Here is a 25,977-nt window from a genome sequence, read left to right on the forward strand (position 1 = left end):
CTGAAGGTAACACCTACTTTATCAATTCCTTTGAAACAGATACTCTTTATAAAATAATACGTTCTTTTATTTGCTAGATAAAGTATAAATTGGTATTTTAACAAGAATAGTCTTTCAAGCATCGCAATGACGTTTTTGTACATCGTAAATAAATTATTCTAATTAGGTGCAATTTACATAAAAATAGAAACAAGACATATGACGCAATTAGAAGCAATGACATTTGCCTATGATTGATGATGATGATTCTCGTATTATAAAATATTATAAAATATGTCACATATTTTATACGAGATTAAATAAGTATCAACACAAGCCCAAGTGTGTTGTGACCGTTTGAGTTTAGGCTAGTTTTAGGGCTTTTTGAGTTCGCTTTTTACACAAACAGATTTAAAAAATGCTCTACTAATCAGAAATTCGACATTACTTTAAAAGAAGCGACAATAGCACAATGTTGTCAGTGTCGGACTGGCCGAATAGAGAGACCCGAGGAACAGATTTAAACTGATGTAAAATAAAATTAATTTAAAAATAGTGCGTTCCTGGGTCCCAAGGTTTTATTGATATTACTAAATATCCATGTATGTCAATGTTTTAGTAAAATCGGATCGTGTAAATGCCGTATCTGGGGGCACGGCAGTGCCCCCGCCAAGTCGAGCGAGAAGCATTAGGTTGACGCCGTAGGAATTATCGGAACCGCAATTGGTCAAACGTTACGGCCACCCGCAATCAGGTATTGTGACAACCACAGGCCTGCCGCAATGCAGTCTCGAATAAGACTTCTATGTACAGTCAGCCTTAAACAGTTCGTGACACCCAAATTGACCAAAAAGTTGATAACACAACCGTATTCTAATGAGGGCTATCGTTTTAGCGCTCACCAGTTAGCGCCACTGTAGAGTAAGGTCCTGTCACTTGCTAGTAGCGAAGACAGTGGCACCAACTGGTGAGCGCGAAAGTGGTAGGAGGACTATCGCAATTGCACTCATCAAGATGGCGCCACTGTAGAGTAAGGTCCTGTCAATCGCCAGGGGTGCCAATTGTTAAGTATAAAAACGATGGCCCTCATTGTGACAAAGACGTGTTGCGAACTTTTTGGCTACTTTGGGTTTCACGAAGTATTTGACGACTGTACAGTCGACAGGTATTATATTATGGTGCCTTGCTTTTCTGTCTGGAGTTTTCATACCACAGATAATATAATACTTTTCATACCTTGTCTACTAAATAGTTTTATATCTGACACTTAGTCAGAAGGGTATCTTGGACTTGTCATGCTCACTAAAATGTCTTTGGGGTAGTGGCGTGTGAGGCGGGTCGCTGCATTCCCTACAATATGGTCGAGTGAAGCGATGGCTGGTTCACACGTCATGTCTGTGAACAGGCGCTGCCTTCGGGGACTGGTCAAGACAAGATATACCTACCTTAAATTTTTTAACATAACAATTAACAATCAACTTAGACAGTGGCACGGCACTAAATATAAGTATATACAATTTATTTAAAACTACCACACGGTTTTGTTATGGTGCCTTGCTTTTCTCTCTAGAGTTTTCTTGCCTTGTCTCCTAAATAGTTTTATATCTGGCACTTAGCCAGAAGGATATCTTAGACTTGTCATGCTCACTAAAATGTCTCTGGGGTAGTGGCGTGTGAGGCGGGTCGTTACATTCCCTATAATATGGTCGAGTGAAGCGATGGCTGGTTCACACGTCATGTCTGTGAACAGGCGCTGCCTTCGGGGACTGGTCAAGGAAAGATATACCTGACATAAAATATATGTATCAAAACGCAACAATTAACCTAGAAATTAGCACGGCACTAAAGTAATATATTCAAAACTGTCACGCGGTCTCGTGCTAGATGGGCGTCTTAAAGGCCACCTTCTATCAACGGGAGCGCGTGGTAAGTAACTTGCTTCTAAATGTATGTAATTTCCTACTTTTTTATATTTTTAAACCGGCAGACAGTGGTGACTGAGTTTGTTGCGGCGCTTCTTCTCAGCACTTGCCAAATGTTTGTCTCGAAGCGCTGGTAGGGCAAAAAAAGAATGAGACATGTATAGGCTCCTTAAGAGCATTTGACGATTTGCAAGAACTAATTTAATTAGTCTAAACAAATAAAGATAATTTTGATTTTGATTTTGAGGTATCAGACATACATTTTGTTGCATAGTCGCACTTATTTAAAACGGCATCAGGTTACTTAACCTTAATTTTGTCTCTTGTCGTCTTGCTTTGCACTGGAGGGAAGTCGAACCTTAACTTTGAACTCCTCCTATGTTCTTCTGATTAATTTCGTTGCTGGTCCAATGACTGTAATTTTCCCCGGGGACAAACTTGACCTTCACTGGTTGGGTTTTTATTGGCGGTAAAGCTCTAGATGTAGAGCTTACCTTGATGTGTCATCGTCTGTGCAATATAGGCTATGCTATGGGATATAAGATTTTAAACTTTCGCGTTCCATTTCAATTAAGTCTGCTTGTGACCACGGCTGCAGCATCGCAGCCGAAACGTCAAGCCGTGAGTACATAATGTAACTCATTAATAAACGTCGTGTTAAGACCCGTGTCTTACTATTTTATGCTATGGGATATTGCTCACTTATATTGTTGCAGATGCTTGTCAAAAATTAACTTAGTCGGTTGCGAGCGAGTGAGAGAAGCAAACGTGTTGCAAAAGCTGCGAAAGTTGTATTCAACATATTTCTTATTTAATTTATATTCATTTCGAGCGCTTTAATTTTACATGTTAATTTTACTTATTTTAAGGTAATGGACACCAACATTCTTATTCTGAACAGCTCGTCTAGTACACGTCTTGTATTTCTAGAAGAATTAAGTTACTTATTGCTTATTATATTATTTAAGGAATAAAATCGTAATATAAAATTCACATGTGAACATGAGTTCGTTGAAATCACATATTTTTCCTCAAGGTACGGATAAGGGATTTACATTTACAGTTATTATTTTGCATCTTTTTACCTTATACAAATAAGAAAAGGTTAAGTGTGACTTCACGCGAAGTAGCATCATTATTTGTTCACATTTTTGGTCATTTTCTAAACGTAACATGAAGTTTTCTTAAAAAGTTTTAATTAAATTGTTACAGTGTAAAATTTTAAGCAATAATATGTAGATAAGTACAAAAAATAACTACCTACTGGCCATATTTGTGATTTTTTGAAAATCTTTCGAATAATCCTTTGGCATTACAAAAAAATATTAATTTCATAAGCTGTAGTGTTCGTACGTTTTATAAATATTATAAAAAATATAAAAGCTATATCTACACTTAGATAATAAGCACAAGATTGCATATGGACATAAACTGCAATATTCGAGCTAAGTAGGTAATATTGTCAAACGTAAATAATAAATATATTTTACAATAGCAATAAAACTAAATTGGATCCTCTATATCTTGAAATGCGTACTGGTTCACAATACAATAGTCTATATTTTATCTATAGTAACCATGCATTTAATAGTCAGTAAACCTAACTATTTTAAATTCATATTTTTGTTGCTAACTATAAAATGCTCACTTGTAAAAGCACTCTGATAAATAATAGTCCTGTATAATGTTTGTTAGTTAAGTAAGATACAAAACCAGTCTCTATGTTTTTCTTTTCGTATGTGATTCTGAATTTGTTTAAATTAACCTCCAAAAAGCAGTAGAAAATAATAAAATCTTTCATAAACTGTACATTAAAGAAGAACGGTCACGCCCCATACAAAAAAAACCCAGACCCGACAGAAACGAGACATACCTCAGTTTTTTTGTCATGTCTTAATTAGTTAAATTATATATTTTTTATATTCGAAATCTATGTATAACACCAAAATATTACCCTTTGTTTTTGTTCAGGCGTTATACAAAATGCCTATTTATCACCAAAATTCGTAAATGTATGTACCTAAATGTCTATTGCAGCTGCTATGGAATGTATCTAGGTGACCTGGAGATACAGCCGGATTATACAGGGTGGTTATACATATGGAACGATAAGTGATCTCACTCGATTATTTCTAAACTATACAAGATATCGAAAAACTAGTTACTGATTCTGAAAGTGCTTCACGAGCTCTTTCAAATGGTACCAATAATAGGTTACAGATTTTGGAAGCTGGTAACATTGAATTTTTGGATTTTGTAACTTCTCGTTTCCACCCTGTATAATCCGGCTGTATCTCCAGGTCACCTAGATATATTCAATAGCAGCTGTAATAGACATTTAGGTACATACATTTACCAATTTTGGTGATAAATAGGCATTTTGTATTAGTTTTTGTATAACGCCTGAAGAAAAACAAAGAGTAATATTTTGGTGTTATACATAGATTTCGAATATAAAAAATATATAATTTATCTAATTAAGACATGACAAAAAAAATGAGGTATGTCTCGTTTCTGTCAGGCCTGGGTCACAGATGACCGTTCTTCTTTAAACGTTTTTTGATTTGGATCATATTTCAAAATACTTTGCCTGTACGTACTGTCTATTTAAAATAACTGAACGTCGTCTGAGCTGTACAAGAAGGATGTTCTTATAAATTGTTCTCACTTCACCATCATAATCGAGTAGGTCATCTTCATAGAAACGCACGGGCGCGGTTTGTATGTGAGCGCGCCAACACGTATGCGGCGCGCACGCACACACTGACAAAATTTAGCGGGGATTATTTATTTATTTATTTATTTAAAAATTAGCGGGGAGCCAGTCGTGGTTGCGCCGAATTTTGTCAGTATGTGCCGCATACGTATATTGGCGCGCTCACATACAAACCGCGCTCGGTGTGTTTCTATGAAGATGACCTACTAATTTGTATTAACTCTGGTAATACTATCAAATCAACTTAGAGGATCCAAGAACTAAAGTTATTCTCACAACATGTCTTCGTCTACCGTTTTGCTCTTCATCCTGTACAGCTCCTCGGCCTCCTCGATGGTGTCTGGGAGCCTCATGTTCCTCGTCTCCGGCAACATGAGGACCAGCAGGCTGGATATCATGCACATGATGCCAAATATCACTGTTGGCATCGACTTGTGGTAGAGCGACTGTAAAGGAATGGACAGATTAGAATATAAGATCGTTTTTATGTAGAATGTTGCCAGGACGAACAGAAATACAGGCTCGCACTCAGGAAAAGTTAATAGATCGCATATTGAGCCAATCTTATAACTCTACACGTCCTAATCAATATTCATTATTATACTATGCCCTAACTCTACACCTGAGTCAAAATGTGACACGGCCGTTTCGCTATCGTCAAATGAGCATATGGTGAAAAAAATCTATTTACCTATTGTTCATTTCTTTTATACAAAGTTCGTGTTGTTCAGATAAAATTAACGGATTTCAAAAATAGAGAAACAACGTTGGCCTTCGGAAATTATCAGAATATAGATACATATTTTGCAAATTAGCATGTATTTTATCCAAATAAGACGCCACATACTTAGCGACTGGTTGCTTACCGAGCACAAAAAATCGTTAAACAACGCAATGATTCATTACTGGTCTCAGATCCACTGGAGATAATAATTAATTTATACTTTTTTTAATTTGACCTTTTGGGTTTTTTACAGCATTTTTAAGAGTGCGTCTTGTGACTTATTAGAGGCGTCTGTTTTGACTTTGAGAGCACAAAAAACGTATTAAAGCAAAAATTATTGATTTTTCAATAACAGCAAGATCTGATCCGATCTTCTGACGTCTTTTGATAAAGATTAGAATAAAAACCTAATATTGAAATTTAAAACTGAGAAGCATACTAACAGGGAATCTACTATAGTTGAAGACTAAACAGGAATTAAAAACTACTTAAAGTAGAGTTATGCAAAGATTAAAGTTTTAAAATTCTACGGAACTTTACACACTCCACTTCTGTGGCGCTATATTTTACTATCTATGAAGAGTAAACGGATTTCCGAATGGAGACACGTCTCGTTCGACTAAAAAAGTGCAGGCTGCCCATCTGTTCGATAGATCGACGTCCTCTAGAAGATACCTCGTATCTGGATATAAAAAGTGGTGGTGTTCTTTGTGAGGCTTACTGGCTGAAATCATTACTCTGTTACACACCAATAGAGGCGTCACTGTAACCACCTAAGACTTGATCCTGTCTGCAGTAGAGTCCAAAATATAGAATAAAAGGGGTTCTCCGATGGAGACCATTTAACGGCAAACTTAGCGCCAGACTACTCAATGCATCTTCGTCTTCAAGAAAATATTTGGCTGCAGCTGGATGAAAAAATGTGGGTTGTTCTATGTGGCGTTCTTTGACAGGCTTACGTCTTTGGAAGGCTGAAATGTTGATGACTTACCAATAGAGGCGTCACCGGAGCCACCAGAGACCCAATCCTGCCTGCAGTAGAGCACACACTGATGAGTGTCTGCCTCATATTGGTGGGGAACACTTCGGACACGTAGATGTAGACCAAACTATAGGCCAGCGTCACGCTCCACTAGCCACAATGACGGGAAACTGGCAAAAAGTGGAGTAAACAGGGTTTCGAATGAAGACCGCGTCTCAGCAAAGGTAGCTTAAAACTGCTTGATGAATCGACGTCCTCCTAGAAGATACCTGATAGAAGCTGGATGAAGAAAGCAAGAGGTCGTTCTTTGCGGCATTGTTGGAACGCAAGTTCAGCAACCTTGTAGATATGGACTGCCATTGGCTAAAAATCTTGATGACTCACCAATAGAGGCGTCACCGGAGCCACGAGGGAGCCAATCCTGCCCGCAGTAGAGCACACACTGATGAGTGTCTGCCTCATGTTGGTGGGGAACACTTCGGACACGTAGATGTAGACCGAGCTGTAGGCCAGTGTCATACTCCACTTGCCACAACGCTATAACAGCCTGATAGACGGGAACTGACGTCGAAAACGGTTTTCGAATGAAAATCGCGTCTCGGCAAAGGTAGCTTAAAACTGATTGATGAATCGACGTCCTCCTAGAAGATACCTGATAGAAGCTGGATGAAAAAAGCAGTAGGTCGTTCTTTGCAGCGTTGTTTGGACGCAAGTTCAGCAGCCTTGTAGACATGGACGGCCATTTGCTAAAAATCTTGATGACTCACCAATAGAGGCGTCACCGGAGCCACCAGAGAGCCGATCCTGCCCGCAGTAGAGCACACACTGATGAGTGTCTGCCTCATATTGGTGGGGAACACTTTGGACACGTAGATGTAGACCGAGCTGTAGGCCAGCGTCACGCTCCACTAGCCACAATGACGGGAAACTGGCAAAAAGTCGACTAAACAGGGTTTCGAATGAAGACCGCGTCTCAGCAAAGGCACCTAAAACTGCCTACTTCATCGAATGAAGCGATGTCCTCTAGAAAATATCTGAGATAATCTGGATGAAAAAAGCAGGAGGTCGATCTTTGTGGCGATGTTTGGACGCAAGTTCAGCAGCCTTGTAGATATGGACGGCCATTTTCTGAAATCTTGATGACTCACCAATAGAGGCGTCACCGGAGCCACCAGGGAGCCGATCCTGCCCGCAGTAGAGCACACACTGATGAGTGTCTGCCTCATATTGGTGGGGAACACTTCGGACACGTAGATGTAGACCGAGCTGTAGGCCAGCGTCACGCTCCATTAGCCACAACGCTGTAACTGTGATAGACGGGAACTGACGTAAAGTGGGGGAAAACGGTTTTCGAATGAAAATCGCGTCTCGGCAAAGGTAGCTTAAAACTGCTTGATGAATTGACGTCCTCTAGAAGATATCCGATAGAAGCTGGATGAAAAAAGCAGGCGGTCGTTCTTGGCGGCGTTGTTTGGACGCAAGTTCAGCAGCCTTGTAGATATGGACGGCCATTGGCGGAGATCTAGATGACTTACCAATAGAGGCGTCACCGGAGCCACCAGGGAGCCGATCCTGCCCGCAGTAGAGCACACACTGATGAGTGTCTGCCTCATATTGGTGGGAAACACTTCGGACACGTAGATGTAGACCGAACTATAGGCCAGCGTCACGCTCCACTAGCCACAATGACGGGAAACTGGCAAAAAGTGGAGTTAACAGGGTTTCGAATGAAGACCGCGTCTCAGCAAAGGCACCTAAAACTGCCTACTTCATCGAATGAAGCGATGTCCTCTAGAAAATATCTGAGATAATCTGGATGAAAAAAGCAGGAGGTCGATCTTTGTGGCGATGTTTGGACGCAAGTTCAGCAGCCTTGTAGATATGGACGGCCATTGGCGGAGATCTTGATGACTCACCAATAGAGGCGTCACCGGAGCCACCAGGGACCCGATCCTGCCCGCAGTAGAGCACACACTGATGAGTGTCTGCCTCATGTTGGTGGGGAACACTTCGGACACGTAGATGTAGACCGAGCTGTAGGCCAGTGTCACGCTCCACTTGCCACAACGCTATAACAGCCTGATAGACGGGAACTGACGTCGAAAACGGTTTTCGAATGAAAATCGCGTCTCGGCAAAGGTAGCTTAAAACTGCTTGATGAATCGACGTCCTCCTAGAAGATACCTGATAGAAGCTGGATGAAAAAAGCAGGAGGTCGTTCTTTGCGGCGTTGTTTGGACGCAAGTTCAGCAGCCTTGTAGATATATGAACTGCCATTAGCTAAAATGTTGATGACTTACCAATAGAGGCGTCACTGGAGCTACCAGAGAGCCGATCCTGCCCGCAGTAGAGCACACACTGATGAGCGTCTGCCTTATATTGGTGGGGAACACTTCGGACACGTAGATGTAGACCGAGCTGTAGGCCAGCGTCACGCTCCATTTGCCACAACGCTGTAACAGCCTGATAGACGGGAACTGACGTAAAGTGGGGAAAAACGGGTTTCGAATGAAAATCGCGTCTCGGCAAAGGTAGCTTAAAACTGCTTGATGAATCGACGTCCTCCTAGAAGATACCTGATAGAAGCTGGATGAAAAAAGCAGGAGGTCGTTCTTTGCGGCGTTGTTTGGACGCAAGTTCAGCAGCCTTGTAGATATATGAACTGCCATTAGCTAAAATGTTGATGACTTACCAATAGAGGCGTCACTGGAGCTACCAGAGACCCGATCCTGCCCGCAGTAGAACACACACTGATGAGCGTCTGCCTCATGTTGGTGGGGAACACTTCGGACACGTAGATGTAGACCGAGCTGTAGGCCAGCGTCACGCTCCACTAGCTACAATGACGGAAAACTGGCAAAAAGTGGAGTAAACAGGGTTTCGAATGAAGACCGCGTCTCAGCAAAGGCAGCTAAAACTGTTCGAGGAAGCGATGTCCTCTAGAAAATATCTGAGATAATATGGATGAAAAAAGCAGGAGGTCGATCTTTGCGGCGGTGTTTGGACGAAAGTTCAGCAGCCTTATAGATATGGACTGCCATTGGCTAAAATCTTAATGACTCACCAATAGAGGCGTCACCGGAGCCACCAGGGAGCCGATCCTGTCCGCAGTAGAACACACACTGATGAGTGTCTGCCGCATATTGGTGGGGAACACTTCAGACACGTAGATGTAGACCGAGCTGTAGGCCAGCGTCACGCTCCACTAGCCATAACGTTGTAACTGTCTGATTGACGGGGAACTGACGTAAAGTGGGGAAAAACGGATTTCGCATGAAAATCGCGTCTCGGCAAAGGTAGCTTAAAACTGCTTGATGAATCGACGTCCTCCTAGAAGATACCTGATAGAAGCTGGATGAAAAAAGCAGGCGATCGTTCTTTGCGGCGTTGTTTGGATGCAAGTTTAGCAACCTTGTAGACTAATGGACTGCCATTGGCTGAAATCTTGGTAACTTACCAATAGAGGCGTCACCGGAGCCACCAGAGACCCGATCCTGCCCACAGTAGAGCACACACTGATGAGTGTCTGCCTCATGTTGGTAGGGAACACTTCGGAAACGTAGATGTAGACCGAACTATAGGCTAGTGTCACGCTCCACTAGCCACAACGCTGTAACTGTCTGATTGACGGAGAACTGACGTAAAGTGGGGAAAAATGGTTTTCGCATGAAAATCACGTCTCGGCAAAGGTAGCTTAAAACTGCTTGATGAATCGACGTCCTCCTAGAAGATACCTGATAGAAGCTGGATGAATAAAGCAGGAGGTCGTTCTTTGCGGCGTTGTTTGGACGCAAGTTTAGCAGCCTTGTAGACTAATGGACTTTCTTTGGCTAAAATCTTGATGACTTACCAATAGAGGCGTCACCGGAGCCACCAGGGACCCAATCCTGCCGGCAGTAGAGCACACACTGATGAGCGTCTGCCTCATATTGGTGGGGAATACTTCGGAAACGTAGATGTAGACCGAGCTGTAGGCCAGCGTCACGCTCCACTAGCCACAATGACGGGAAACTGGCAAAAAGTCGACTAAACAGGGTTTCGAATGAAGACCGCGTCTCAGCAAAGGCACCTAAAACTGCCTACTTCATCGAATGAAGCGATGTCCTCTAGAAAATATCTGAGATAATCTGGATGAAAAAAGCAGGAGGTCGATCTTTGTGGCGATGTTTGGACGCAAGTTCAGCAGCCTTGTAGATATGGACGGGCATTTGCTGAAATCTTGATGACTCACCAATAGAGGCGTCACCGGAGCCACCAGAGAGCCGATCCTGCCAGCAGTAGAGCACACACTGATGAGTGTCTGCCTCATGTTGGTGGGGAACACTTCGGACACGTAGATGTAGACCGAGCTGTAGGCCAGCGTCACACTCCATTTGCCGATGAGGTACAGCGGGATAGACCACCAGTCAGCTACGAGAAAGAGGACAGTTATAGCTGTTAATTCAAAGTTCAAAGATTTCTTTTATGCAGGACAAGGCAGGTATTTCACCGCAATCGTACCTGGTGTTAAGTAAGATAGACGTATAGTGGCAAAATAGAAATGCCTATGGCATTTTCATGGTCACTAACATAATAATTTATTATTGACGGGATTGCTACCATGAACCTTAATCTCAACCGCCAGTTTCCTCAGTTACTCCGTGATCATGGCGCTTGCAACAGTGCCGAAATATCGGAAACTCGATATTAAGGTACATGGTAGCAATTTTAAGCATCTAGAAATTATCACCATCAAAGCAGCAGCAGCACCATCATAGCAGGCACATCAAGACATGGGAATTTTATGTGGTTAATCGGTGCTATTATGCAATATTTAAGTGACGATATACTATCGCCGAACGGTGAAGGTTTGGACTGGCCGACTCGTGATCTGAGGAACGCGGATTCAGTCCCCGCTGCCGCTCGACTATTGTGGTGAGCCCACCCGTAACACAAAAATATTTAGCTTACGACTAATATTATTTAAAAATTCGCATACACCATCTTCCTGCGGATATACCATCCTTGGCCTGTTATTCAGATCAGACCATTCATTATTTATAGAGTTTGATGTTTTGAGTTATTTGTATGGATTTTCCTCTTTTAACGAGACACATGAAAGGTCGTTGAACTAAGTGATAAAAATAATTACAGTAGTTTAAAAATAAATGGCGTTCGTTCTATGACATAAGTTTACCAGTTATGTAATTAATATAACTGTACTAAATTCTTGTTCCTTATGAAACTTTTACTCGTTGCTGTGGATTTCTTTTGTCATTAGTTTAATTTTAATCACGTATTAGTTATTTATTTATCAAATAACAAAGCACAACAATTATAATTTTCATATTAATATAACTTGACAAATGAATCACGCAATAAAACGTCATCCCCTCTGTACCAAAGTTCACGAAACTTGATTCATCGGTTTAGGCTTAACAATAACCAGATGTTTTACGTGTTCATGAACCATTTTACTAGGTCATCATTAGTACTTTTACTCTCTAAAAAATAAGCAAAACTTATGACACCACTAAAATTAACGGCTTAGTTGACTATGCAAGTGAATGATACCTAAAAATAGAATGCAAATGATTATACAGCCCGTAGTTGATTGGTCAAGGGTTGTCACATCTTGTTAACAAAGTTTTATTAATTTTATTTCACTTTCAGTAATAAAAAAACTCTATAATTTATTGTCACTAAGATCATGTAATACGAAATAAGAAAAGCACCAATGCAAAGCAGCGATGTACAAAATGACAGTACATATATCAAGTTAAGCACTTTGGTATTATGTAGTTATGTGCTATTTCGTAACAAAAAAATGCGCATTTGATAAGCTGTCGACTGGTGTTTTATTAGTGTCAAATGTACAATACTCGTAAAGTCTGAAATCAGGTCATTGTTTTTCGAATTAAAATCAACCAAACATCTAATTGAAAATTGTATTCTTACATACACGCACATTATTAATTACTGACCTACAGATCAGTATCACATAACGCCACGTAGGTATGAGTTATGTTATATGAATGAGCGTCGTTATGTGATATGAAAGTTCGTATTCCTTAAGCCTCAAACGACCAACACAATTTGAAACTATTGCTTCCGCATAAAAAAACTTGTAACTTGAAACGGACAGCCCTACCAATGACATGATTACTCATTCGCATAGTAAACGGGTGAATATCAACAAACTCGTTTTTTGCCTAATTCCGGTGGCGAATTTTAATTTCCACTTTCCAAAACTTTTTTGTGGCAGAAATAATAGTAAATAACTTGTATTATTCAATGATATGGTAGAGATCAAAATATTATTAATACTTCTCGAGATATGTCAATTTGAAATTATCAAGAGCCACCGAAATTGTATTTGAGCCACCGGAATTAAGAACCAATCCACCGAAATTTATTTATACAGCGGACTTCGGAATGTTACGGATGATTGTCTCAAATTACTTATTTATTTGTAATCAATTAAGTATTATTATCCAGTAAAGATGTTTAAATAATTAAAAACAATATTCAGGCCTGTGTTGTGACCCTAAAAAAGCATCAAATCTTCCCACGTGAGTCGTAATAGCCGACTAAGGAATCAAAATACTGGAGGGTGGGCTGCAGCATCTTTCCGGGTATTATACTACCATACTGGAACTACCAACCAGCCTGTTAAGCATGGTGATAACGGCAAAATCCCTCCATAGAGAACAAATCCAAAACTTTCTGGCTCTAGCCGCCAACAGCCCCGTTATTCTAGAGTCATCACAAAGACATCATACATGACCCTCAAACCCAGAAACCAACTCTAGTCCCGGGAGAGCGACCAACTGCCCCAGGTTGGTGTTAGGTTTATCTTCCATTTAAGTAAAAATATTGGTTCAGGCTAGCCAAGTTTTCATGATGGTATCATACCTATCCTATACTCAGAATTAGGTACGCAACTAATTATTCGCTAAAGACCATGCGAACTGGAGATTAAGTATGAAGATATTTCTAGATCTATACCAGCTACTGAACTAACACATTACATATTTGTGACAGGGTAATTTAACGGAAAACTATGCAAACCTAGCGACAATGAGCTAGATGAAAGTAGTACAATTAAGAAACGGAGGACTAAATCCAGCCAGCCTCATAGAGAGAGAAGGCCTAGCAAAAGATGCCAGAACTGTAAAAGCGTACTGAGCTGCACCCTAATAGTACTGCAAAAATCAAAATGTAATAATCATTTTTAGACGAACAGGCAATTTAATCACATTTGCATTCTCCGATCACCACACAGCTTATGACCGCAGTCTATGAAGGAACACTATCTGCGGTTGCGATCTTCATCAGTGAGGGACCGAGGAAGAAGAAGAAGTCATCACCGAAATAGAAGAATGCCGAATAAAAGATGCTCAAAAGCTGTCGACTGATGAAGCCTAAGCCACGACCAGTGCCAATCCAGCTCCAAAGCCCCACGAATTTTCATCTCGAGTGGCAGAATAGATTGCAACCTACGAGACTAGGGAAATTTTAGCTGTTTCAGGACTATTCTCATCTGTTTTTAAGATTCTGCTTAGTATCGATGTATAAATAGCTATGCAAGTCCTCACGCTGATACAAAGTGTATTATAGAGACGATTTTTTGTAATAAATCGAAAGTATGTATTTGCGAGGACCAAATTGAATATACCAACATGAATAACGAGGATAGCAGAACCATTTTGGTAAATGCCTAAGCTGCTAGGAGAGATTAAGAAGCACTACTAGTAATTAGGCTGAAGATCGAGATTATTCTGACACTTTAGCGAAGATATCCTAGACTTTAGCTTGAGTGAGATTAGAATGCCCTATTAAAAACAACAAGGTATGTACCAGGAGATAATGAAATCACAACTGAGCTTATGAAATCAGATGGAATGCTAGTACTAAAGTTCTCTTAAATACCACCATGTTTATTGGTCGATAAACCAAAAAATAAGACATGATGGTGGTGCTAGAGACTGGAATGGAATGGACGTTGGCGATGGTCCAGAGTCAGGTGAGGCAGCTTTTTCCTGAAACATGACACTCTCGCTATCCAACATCCAGTCTCCCAGACAACCTCATTTTCGAAAAGACGTTCGTAATACTACGTATACATATTTAAGGCTGCGTCAAATTATGCAGAAGACTGAGGACTATAATCAGTCATTATTATTGGCCTTTTTGTACCTTCTTCGATTCGGTCAAGACCTGGGCTGTGCTACAGTCTCTTTAATGGCGTCAAATTGACTGTCGATACATGCAACTTCTGAAGTATTTGTATGAAAACTTCATAATATCAGCCCTCCCCCAAGATCAGAACTCGAAACTTATCTGATTGCTGCGAGGGTTCAGAGTTGGAGACACCATAATCTCTTAAAGTCTTCACTACCTCCCACTTAGAGGTTTTCAAGCTTCTGAGCTAGACCGAGCTCAGTATCAAGATACGGCAAGTACATCACACAACTTCGATTCACTGACGATATTGTAGTTATGACTGAGACCTTAGTAGACCTAGGTACAATGCTCCAGAGCCAATAAGACCAATTCCGGCAATAGATTCGCCACCGGAGCCACCGAAATTGCGCCACCGGAATTGAAAAACTGTTACAAAATTCAAATTATAAAGAAAACTATAATTCTGATCAATAATTTCTGTATGCAGATACAACAAAACACCAAACTTTAATCATGTTAAAGAATCGTTTAGCATCTAAGTAAGTAGCTTTCACTCATACACTTGCCAGCGAAATTGAAAAATTTTGTATTCCTATGCCGCTGATACAAATATTTACGGGTCTGCTGGAAAAACAATACCACAAGTCGCAAGTCTTTATAGCCCGATCAGGAGGACACAGTTGAGTGATGCAGGGAAGAAGAACTCTACGTCTCTCAAAGCTTCTTTGGAGAAGTAAGAGAGTGTCGAAATTGAGCCACTGTAATTACTTTTTTTCGTGGGACAGTTTTGAAAGGCTATTTAAAACACTTAAAATATGAAATATCACATTTCTTTCATATCATTTGGAAGTGTTATTTAATGTATTTTATGGCTATACTATTTTTAAATTACTAGAATCCCCGAGAAAGAAGGAATAACACAATTTATGAGTAGAAATAGAGTTAGGACGCGCCACCGCTATTAGATTTTGGGTCTTTGAAAATTTTTTTAGTACATAAAATAACTACCTATTGTCCTGAAGACTTTGCTATCGTGTAAAACGCTGTATAAACTATATACAGAAAAAAAATCATCGCTCTAGTTACATTTCTCCCATCGATTCTCAGCTCCGCCGCGTAAAAAACGTGTTTGGGATATTCACCCAAACACGCGTGCAGTGTTGACATTGACATTATTAGGCAACTCGTAGAGCAAACTGTAGTGCGTGTTCATACACGCGAAGCCAGGAGCGATCGTAGCGGACCGAATAATTCGCTTCCGTGCGCACTTTTGGACAGTTTACGTCAGATTTTATTTTATATTTTACTCGTGTACAGATAAAAAATTGAAGAAAATATTTTAAAACATGTAGTGCTGTAAGTCATAAAAAGTGAAGGAAGAGACCTTTCGTCTTTTAACAACGCTACTACGAGTAGAAAAGTGTGTTTTAGAAATACATATCAGATGAACTTTTTTTTTTTATATGCTTAGAATAGAAAAATATTTGTGTTGTAGTAAGTTTAATAATGTTTATTTCAGTAAATCCTGCTATTGTTTTTATTCAGTAAACCCAGGCCAGACACTTGTGCAACTAAAAGTTAAGTTACCCAAAAATGTTTTCAGGAAATTTTCCAGCGTTTTACAATATAATAAAATGAGTGCTGAAATCAGTTTTAAACCCCATAGAGGGCACTGGTATAAGCGTGAATAAGGCTTTAGATAGTATCAATTATACAATTGGCAAATATTATTTTGCAGTTTATCAGTGGTGCGATAGCTGATAAATATTTATTACTGAGTAAATAACAATCGAACGACTCTAGCACTTGTGGCCAGTTACACTGTCTTCATTCGGAGGTCTGTGGATTTTCAGTTGGGACTTACTTATTCATATTGGAATTGGAATTTGTTAATTACATCTAGCTTATTATTGGCTTAAATTCGTGATTAGCTAAATATGCTTGTGTTATGAGTATGTTCACCATAATAGTCCAGCGGCGACAGGGATTCGCCAAGTAAAGAAAAACATGAACCTACCAAAGAATGTATGAATTTACATATAATTTTCTACGCTTATTTAAACTTATATGAACGTGAGCCTTGTAAGAGTTTGTATATATTCCGAAGTAAGTTAAATTGCTATTATTAAACCATGTTGAGTTTACGGTAAATAAAGTGATTTTTATGGCATTTTAACACGCGCGGTAGAAAAATACTTATTTAAATTGCATTCTTGCGTCTATCTGTACCTGTAGTACAGCAAATCAGACAAGTTCACACTTGTTAATACCATATTAAGGTGCGAGGATGTAGATCTAGATGTGCTGACGCTGTACTTTGACAGATTTATAAAATTCTTTGGTAAAATACGACTTTTGTCAACTGATTTTGAAATCTCTACCAAAAAAACTTACAGTTCAAAATCCATTGAAAGAATAAATATGCAAAAATACTCACATCTCGGCAGAAACGCGAACAGCAAGCTCGTCACAGCGCACGTCACATAGTTCGCAATCAGCGTCTTTTTCCTCCCATACTTGTCTAATACAATCACAACCACGATATACGCCGGTATCTCCACAAGGACTACCAGCATGAAGCTCACATACTTATTGCTGCTCAATGACACTGAGTTGATAGATAAACCGTAGTACACTAATGAGCAGGTCATCCATAGAAACGAGCATATAAGCAGTCGCTTCCAAATGATGCTGGACCGAATCGCTTTTGATAACTGGGATTTTTTATCACCAGTTTGGTTCTGCGGCTTCAATAACGGATCAGCTAAGCCGTCAAGTTCCAATTTTCTCGGGTCTAGGTTGTTGATTTTGGCTGCTTTTTTCAAGACATCGACGGCTTCGTCTCTCCTGCCTTTGCTGAGCAGCCAGCGTCCGCTCTCGTTCATGAACCAAACGTACATGACGACAATGATGGCGGGGCTGTAGAGGATCATGATGTACGTCCGCCAGTTGTCGACTACCCACGCTAGGAGGGCGATGAGGACGACGCCGATGACGAAAGTCATGTTGCACATAGCTGAGACTATAACACGCTGCTTCACGCCGACCAGCTCGACAACTGTAAGAAAAGATGTTTGTTTCAACTACATATTTACATAATAGGCTAGTTTCCTAAAAAATTTTTTTAGTCCGTCATGTTTAATATCAAAAAATATTGGACACATATATTTTTATTTGTCAATCTAACAAATAATTACATAGTTATGGTGCGTTGAAGTTCCGCACGACGTCACAACGTGCGGCACTTTTATGCACGCATTGACGTCACGGGCCTCTTCTTATGAACTTTGGCGCGCTTTATCTCTTTAAATTTTCATTAGTTTGAAAAAGTGAAAAATACGTGTAGAGTATTTTTTGATAAGTTAACTGACGGACTAATTAAAACTCTTGCTTTTTGACCCAGGAAACATCCCTATTACTATTGTACTATGATGTTATTTCAGATAATATTTACTCGTACATAGCTATACCTACTGCCACGATGATATTCCTTATTTAATCAGGGGGACGGTCTGTGTTTTCTGGCTGAGTGCCTCAGTCACTTCTCGTTTAATATGTTCTGAGAAAAATTCTGCAGGTACCTACATTGAGTAATTCTATCAGATTATGGTCTCTAATTGTTGCCCACATTCTTTGTTGTGTATATATTTTTTCTACTATGGCAATAAAACAGATAAAATTGTGCATTCCCTTATTACATCGATATTTTCATTCCTGCAGTTAAATATGTTGTGACTAGTTTTAAATGAATAACATTTAAAACTCAAAAAAGCTCAAGCTCAAAAACCGGAGGTTGACAGTTTAAAAAGATAGGATGTTTTACTTAGTCACTACTAATAAAATTCACTCATAATTGCTGGTGTAGCCTTTAATTATGCTTTAGCAAAGTAAATTTGATTCCTAAGTAGATTGACCTATATGCTTCCGATAAATGCTATTAATTAACTAAACGTTATTATCTACGTCTTGCCTACCAGTTAGGTAATCAACAAGTCTTAAACGGTCTAGCATTTATGTGTGTACCATTTAATATCTAAATTGAGTTGCATGAACAGTTACAGCATTAACAGTAGGATCCATTGCAGTATTTCTAACTTAACTTCACAACTTGAACTTCTAATAATCAGGTACGAGTAGATACTAGACATAATTTCGATCCAGCGGAACTTTACCTCGTGAAAACGGATGAAAGAAAACAAGTCCAAATACTTCTACTGCTACTAATACAGTTCTAAAAAGTAAAATCAAAATGTTATTGTAGAGATACACTTTTCGTTCTAGCATTACTAGTCTCAGCATCAGACTGTTATGATGTCACTTATTTTGCTATCCAAATAACATTAAAATGCAAATTAAACTCAATGGAACAATAAATCATAAAATTCATCTTACAAGATTTAACTGCCGACATTCAAAGATTGCCGACATTAGAAGTAAATAAAATCTGTAAAAATAAACTTACTGAAAACATAAGCAGACGGGTACAGTCCGCCTCCGAAGCCAGCCTCAAAGAAATGCAAGATCAAGAACCCGATGTAATTCGGCGCGAATGCTCGCGAGAATCCGAACACGAAGCATGCGCACGAGGCGAATCCGACGGCGACTTTTCGGCCGAATCGGTCTGAGATCGCGCCAGTGAAGAGCATGGCTACGAACATTCCACAGTTGTGGATGGTGCCCACTAGGGCGCGCTTCCATTCTTGACAGCCTAGGTCGAACTGAAACAAAAAAGGTAATTAGAATTCAAGTTTTTAGCTGAGATTCTTTCAGAAGCGACAATACTCTAACGATATCAGAGTCTGATAACTTATTCAAGGGTTCGGTAGTACGAACCCTGTTGCCGCAGAACTATTATGATAAATCCATTCCTAAAACAAGCTTAAATGTATATCACTAATTAAAAAAAGCTCCTTAGGGCGGGTTGTGCTTGAAGCAACGGATAAGTAGTGATGTACCGCCAATCATATGGCTTACTGAAGAATTTCAGTGAGTAGGCCCTACCTTTCACAAATATCCAGCACCACCTACACCTACAAAAACCTACACCTAAATAACAGAAACTTACTAAAATCTTCATGCACTTTCCAGAATAATAAAATACCTAGCGTAATAAAAACCATCAATACTCGTATCACTCTCTGATCTGATCTGATCTGATTAAGTAATAAATAAGGCCTGACTACAGTAACAATGGCAGTAAAAACCAGTTTTGACGTAATTAATTGCTTATTTTATTGTTTCAGAACTTTTTATCGCGAATAATTGCATATTCATTCAGTAAAACAATGTTCAATAAAGTTGTATTGATATTTGATAGTGTATAAACTACAATGCGTAATTTTAATGTTTTATTTAGTTTGATTTTCCATTTAATCAAATGAGAAACTTTAGGAACGTCTTATGCTGCGTCTAATGTGTAAATAAAGTTACAAAGCACACAAGGTGGACCGCATAAAGGTAGCAGGAAGGCGCTAGATGCAGGCCGCTACCAACCGGGCGATGTGGAAATCATTGGGGGAGGCCTATGTTCAGCGATGGACGTCCTGTGGCTGAAATGATGATGATGACGGTGATGATGATTAGACTTTAAAAATAGGCTTTAATGGCTCAATCGGACCGACAACTTAAAGTGCTTTCTTCGACTTGAAGAGAGCCCATAGAGCCCATATTTATTTATTTCATGCTCTTACGCCCGTATTTACAAACGATGCTTGCTTAAGTGAAGCAGCAAAAACGCACAACGTTGAATAGAGCTCTGTGATTGGTTTGTGTGTCACCCTGTGCGTCCACGCGCACTGTGAGACCTCATAGCAATTAGCAATGTTCGTAAATAAGTACCTACGTTAAATAAAATCAGAATTGTTTTAGTGTTCACTTACCTACCCACGTTAACTTATTTAAAAATGTTTTAGTAATATAATGTGTTTCTTTAATTGGCTTATGTTCAAGTTGTATCTTCCTGCACATTTATGTACAATTTAATGCTGTTGAAACATTGTTAAACAAATAAAATAAAATAAACACTTACCTCTTTCACAAAAGAGTGTTCCTCTTCATAAACATAGCTAGAACACTTCTCAGTCTTATTGGAAAACTCCTCTTTCACACATTGCAGATTATTCACATCTGTGGTGTTCAGTACAGAGTATCTAAGGCAAGACAATGGCTTTTGTGTATCTGGGTCTAGGGGTATAGCGTGGTTTAGCCAGGAGGTATCGTTCAGTTTGAATCTGTCTTCACAGCCGTCCACTTGGCATCTGAAAAAAGTTTAGTAATTAGTAACAATAAATAAGTACACAAAAATAACGTTAGCCCAACTGTTGTGTTTCGTAGTAATTGTACTTGAGATACTGGGTAAAATTGTGAATATGTATGACGTTTTATTAGAAATTAATTTGAATCGTGAAAACTTGCATACTAGGTACGTGAGATAATTGCGAGTTGAGAGCGAGAATAAAAACAAAAGAACATCGATATTAGTCGTCGAAAAAAGAATGAAGTTTTTTTATGTGACAGGAGGAGTTTTGTTACAGATTTGGATTTCAAATCAGATTTTTTTTAAATTTTCTTAATGGCCAGTGTCGCGCGGCCAAGGATTTAAAATCTATGTGTATTGTTTTATTTTTTTAGTGGCCAGTTTCGCGCGGCCAAGGAGGCAGCAACTTTTGTTTTGTTGTAGATTAGGTTCGGTTAGGATGATGATGTAAGAAAAAAGGCCGTGTGCAGCAAAGACTTTAAAAACAATAGGTGCGATTTTACAACAAAATGTTCTGTTCTGTGTGTCTGTATGTAAAGAATTTGTGCTGTCATCAGTACACCAGATCAGTTTTGTTGGAAAATATACCTTATTACAGCTTCACAAGATGCTATATTAGCTAGATGTGCTGTCATGTCTGTACACCGCCTACTGCACTTGCGTCAACTGTGACTTTATCGTACTTTGATCTCGCTGCTCATACATAATTGTAAATCGATATTTATCTACAAGATAAGCTTATCAGCTACATCTACGCGTTATCAGACACGTGTATTAATCCAATATGTTAGCTAATTAATTTAAAATATCAAAATTAGTACTCTGATTACATTTTTTATAAGATACGCTATCTTGTAATTAACGATGACATTTCAAAATAGAATTGTGTAAGAAATATTGTTTAGGCAATCAATGAAATGCAATATCTTCCAGTAAATTTATGGACAACTATAATTCATATTTTGTAGCAAAACCAAAAAATAATGGACGTCTTTCCTAAGTTAGTTTAAATTTACTATTTTTGCAATCACAACCTAGTGATTCCCTGTGATTAAGTACGTACTCGTAAGTAATCAAGAATATTTGTATGTTATCTCTTAATCTTACGGATAACATTTTAATCTACATAACTCTTGACGTGACTACAATAGACCATAATCTTTTTTAGGAAAAAATGAACCAACTCTTAAATACTCTTAAATAGAGAGCAACGCGTAAACCGATAGCGCCGCGCTCTCTCTGAAATTCAAAATGCCCAAATTAAAAAAAAAAAACAAGAAAAAACTCTAAAATATTCAAGTTTTTTCAATAACTCAAACTCCTGAAAGAAATTAGGCATTGCAAAATTGATGTAAGTTTGCTGAAATCAGCATTTTTCTACACGGGGGACTGGGGGTAGTGTGAGCTGAAAATCGAACTCAGAACAGTTAAAAGTGTATGAATTAATAACTGTAACCACTGAATCAGACCACAATATTATATTTCCTATGTACTTAGTAGAGTCCTTGGGACATAATTAACATAAAAAGCACGTATTTCTTTAATAATAATTATTAACTTATTATAATAAATTGATACAAGTCGGCAAAGGAAAACTAAAACTATAATTATCTCACAGAAAATTATGTGGGACAAGCAATATAATAACAAAACATCGTAACAATATGGATGGTATGAAATAACGAGAAGTGGGTGGTATTATATGTAAATTGTAGTCATTGAAAGATTGCTGGATAATTAATTGCTGATTTTTATTATTTCCAATATTTTTTATTTGTTTATTCGTATTGTACACAATTTTAAAGTACAATAAGGTAAGTGGTATTCTCTTTCAGCCTTTTTTATGTGAAAAATACTTGAGTATTTTATATTAATTTTAATAATTATTACAAATAATTTTATTATTGCCTGTTAATTACTTATGTTCAAAGTTAAAGGAACTTGAAGTAACAGAGTAGTTTGATGTTGACGACAAGACGTATTTACGTAGGTATGTCATATTAGAAATTATTTAGCAAGCAGAAAGTAATAAACTATTGTTTCGAACTTTATTATTTTTACGAAAACCCAAAACTCAACTCACCTGTACGCGATCTCTCTTGCCTCAAAAATGAAACCGCACTCAAAGAAACTACTCAGCAGTATTGGGTACAGCAACAGTACGAAGTTCAGCAGATTGTACCGTCCGTACGGGCCCAGGCTCTCCAGCACCGAGTCTAAATTGATTTCTTTCTTCAACTCCTCCATCCTGATTTCGCAAGTATCGCCGTTAACCCTGCAAATGGATTGGAAAGTTTAAAGGCGGGTTCGTACTAAGGCACATTTTTAACGCTATGTGCTTTCGGTAAAAGATGCGGATGACGATGCGTTTGTCTGTTATATCGAAACAGGTGTTCGATTAGTTCTGTATCATTCTATAGTTGACAGCATATCAGATTATAAATGTCTATTTTATTTTATTTATATTTAGGATAACAAACATTGTGCAATTATAATAATTATAGCTAATTAAGGTGCCACTATGTTTAGCTTGATGTACCAGAGTCCAGAGCTTTATTTAACCAATTTTGTTTTCTTCCTCTTTTCATTTATCCCGTATTTAAAGTTGTTCATAACGTTGAAAAGGTTTGGGGGAGGTCTATGTTCAGCAGTGGACGTCCTATGGCTGAAATGATGATGATGATGAACCTTAAAATAAATAATGATCTTTTAATATTTTTAATCTTTAAAAAGAACACTTTCTGAAAAAAATACTGATAAAGATAACCCTGTATGTGCTCGAAAGATCTCGAAACTCGTGCCCTAGTGCGAACAAGGTCTAAGTCCGAACATTAGTAGTTTTTGTAAGTAATCGCCGCTGCAAGGTAAAGTGCACTTGGATTCTTTAGTAATTGCTCTGTTTGGATCGGTTGGGAGTTGGATGAGTTTGTAATGTTCGTGCTAGCGGGGATTAGTGTGGGAAAGAGAAGGCGATAGAATTAAAAGTAAAACAATGGAGTTATAGGGTTATTGCAAAGTAACTACATATTTAAAAGCTTAATAGATTCCAAAAGTTATTTTTTATTTGTTTACTTATTTTAAATAACAAATGTGATTTTTGCAGGTCATAAGATAGGATTTTGAATAACTGCAATATACGCATTCAAATGTGTTTGTGGTAAAAACTAAATAAATGCTTATCTTATCATTACGACGCTGTATTATGGTGTTAATAAAAGTTCATTTTGCTTCAAACATTACGCTGGCTTTAGTAGAGCTCCGAGCATTACAAATAAGTCTAAAAATAGACATCTCATTCTCCAGCATAATAAATATGTAATATGTATTCAGATTTGTATGCATCTTACATTGTCGCCGTATAACAATTGCTCGACTAAGAATAATAAAAAGGCATCTTGGCCCCTATTTACTGCGGACACAATCACCATTACAATAACAATATACTGTTATGAACATACACAAGCATCTTCAATAGTTGGTTTAATTTCCTATCTTCATTTGTTTTTTGATCTAAGCTTGCCTTTGCACGTGTTTACTACTACATACGAGTACCTACGTTACACTACATTTTGTATTTGCCTGTTTTTTTTTTCAGAAGGCAGAAATAGCACATGATTATTTGGTGTTAGAATTATTCGAATTATTTTTTGGAATTGCTCCAGAGATCGCAACATGCATATTAAAAAATTGTTCCATTCACCCCATATTCTAAATAAATATTGTCATTTTAGTATTTGTTTTGAGTGTCTATATCCATACTAATCTTATGTGAATGGTACTCTGATTAGGATCAAAATATAAAAAAAATCCTGAATAATAAAAAAAAATAACTGAAAAAAACCGGCCAAGTGCGTGTCGGACTCACGCACAAAGGGTTCCGTACCATTGATTTATGAAATTAAAATTATATTTTTTTTAATTTAAGTTATTTGTATGAGAGATTACGCGGTAATAAGCGGTTTACGATTTACGAGGTATTAAAAAAAAACTACTTACTAGATCTCGTTCAAAACAATTTTCGTTGGTAGTTTTTATAGTAATGCACATCATATGTTTTTTTTAGATTTTTCATTTTCTTATTTTAGAAGTTAGAGGGGGGGGGGGGGGACTTTTTTCCACTTTGGAATCGTCTGTCACGCAAACTATTCGGTTTAGAAAAAATATATTTTAGAAACCTCGATACCATTTTTGAAGACCTATCCATATATACCCCACACGTACGTGTTTGATGAAAAAAATTTTTGAGTTTCAGTTCTAAGTATGGGGAGCCCCCAATATTTATTATTATTTTTTTATTTTTGCATCAAAATCTTAATGCGGTTCACAGAATACATCTACTTACCAAGTTTCAACAGTATAGCTCTTATAGTTTCGGAAAAAAATGGCTGTGACATACGGACGGACAGACAGACATGACGAATCTATAAGGGTTCCGTTTTTTGCCATTTGGCTACGGAACCCTAAAAAAGGAACATCAAATTAAGTTACGCGAATGTCACGGCCTGTGCACCGTTTCAGTGTTATTCTTCGTTATAAATCTCAAATGTAAAATTTACTCATTCCCAGTTTCCAGTACTTAACCCGTCTATGCCCTGGGAGCTATTATCCGGGATAAAAAATCGCTTCCGAACCCTGTATTTCACCCGATCCCGTGAGAACCGTTCGGACTTCATTACATGTGCTCTTATATCAGCACTTTTTGCTCGCGAGTTTAAAATATCTCGAGTTAAAAAAAAAAACAAAAGAAGAAAGAGAACAGATTGTGTGAAACAGTTTCGTGATGTCAATTTATTCATTGCATACGAGAAAATTAGTAATTTTTAGCACTTAAAGTGTTTTTTTTTAATGAAATGAAGTAACAATTCTTTTTAATTTCATCTTTTTTTATTTCTTTTTTCCCTGAGTTATTATTAAAAAGAAGAAAAACAGATTTGGTGAAAAATTTTCCTGATGTTTGACAATTTCGTCTACTTTTAAGCTACATAGTATAAGTTGGCAATAACACCTATCTCTTTATTTTTCTGGGGTCACTTGTACCCGAGTTAAGCCTTAATAAAGCCTAAGAGCCTTTAAGTGACTCATATAATTGTCTTTACACATAATATTTGACTTTTACTTTGATTGAATTTACTAAGTTTTTATTATCAACAAAGCACATTGTTTTTAAGCGTTGCTTTATTGCTATTATACGACATTTTACTCGTAAATCCGACTGTAGTTACTTTATCAAGT

General features: G+C 38.1%; 1 protein-coding gene across 1 annotated transcript in view; it reads right to left on the reverse strand.

Annotated features, from left to right (window-relative positions):
• Window positions 1-4,771: 4,771 nt before the first annotated feature.
• LOC135079272 (organic cation transporter protein-like) overlaps window positions 4,772-25,977 on the reverse strand; it is a 36,074-nt gene continuing 14,868 nt past the window's right edge. Inside the window, exons 2-7 of the mRNA XM_063973887.1 lie at window positions 22,829-23,020; window positions 20,518-20,746; window positions 18,952-19,207; window positions 16,927-17,547; window positions 10,555-10,733; window positions 4,772-5,063 (exon numbers count right to left, since the gene is read on the reverse strand). Of these exons, the coding sequence (XP_063829957.1) occupies window positions 4,890-5,063; window positions 10,555-10,733; window positions 16,927-17,547; window positions 18,952-19,207; window positions 20,518-20,746; window positions 22,829-22,992 (1,623 nt within the window). The 5' untranslated portion in view covers window positions 22,993-23,020 and the 3' untranslated portion in view covers window positions 4,772-4,889. The remainder of the gene's footprint in view (window positions 5,064-10,554; window positions 10,734-16,926; window positions 17,548-18,951; window positions 19,208-20,517; window positions 20,747-22,828; window positions 23,021-25,977) is intronic.

This window comes from Ostrinia nubilalis, chromosome 16, assembly GCF_963855985.1.
Source record: "Ostrinia nubilalis chromosome 16, ilOstNubi1.1, whole genome shotgun sequence".
NCBI lineage: Eukaryota > Metazoa > Arthropoda > Insecta > Lepidoptera > Crambidae > Ostrinia > Ostrinia nubilalis.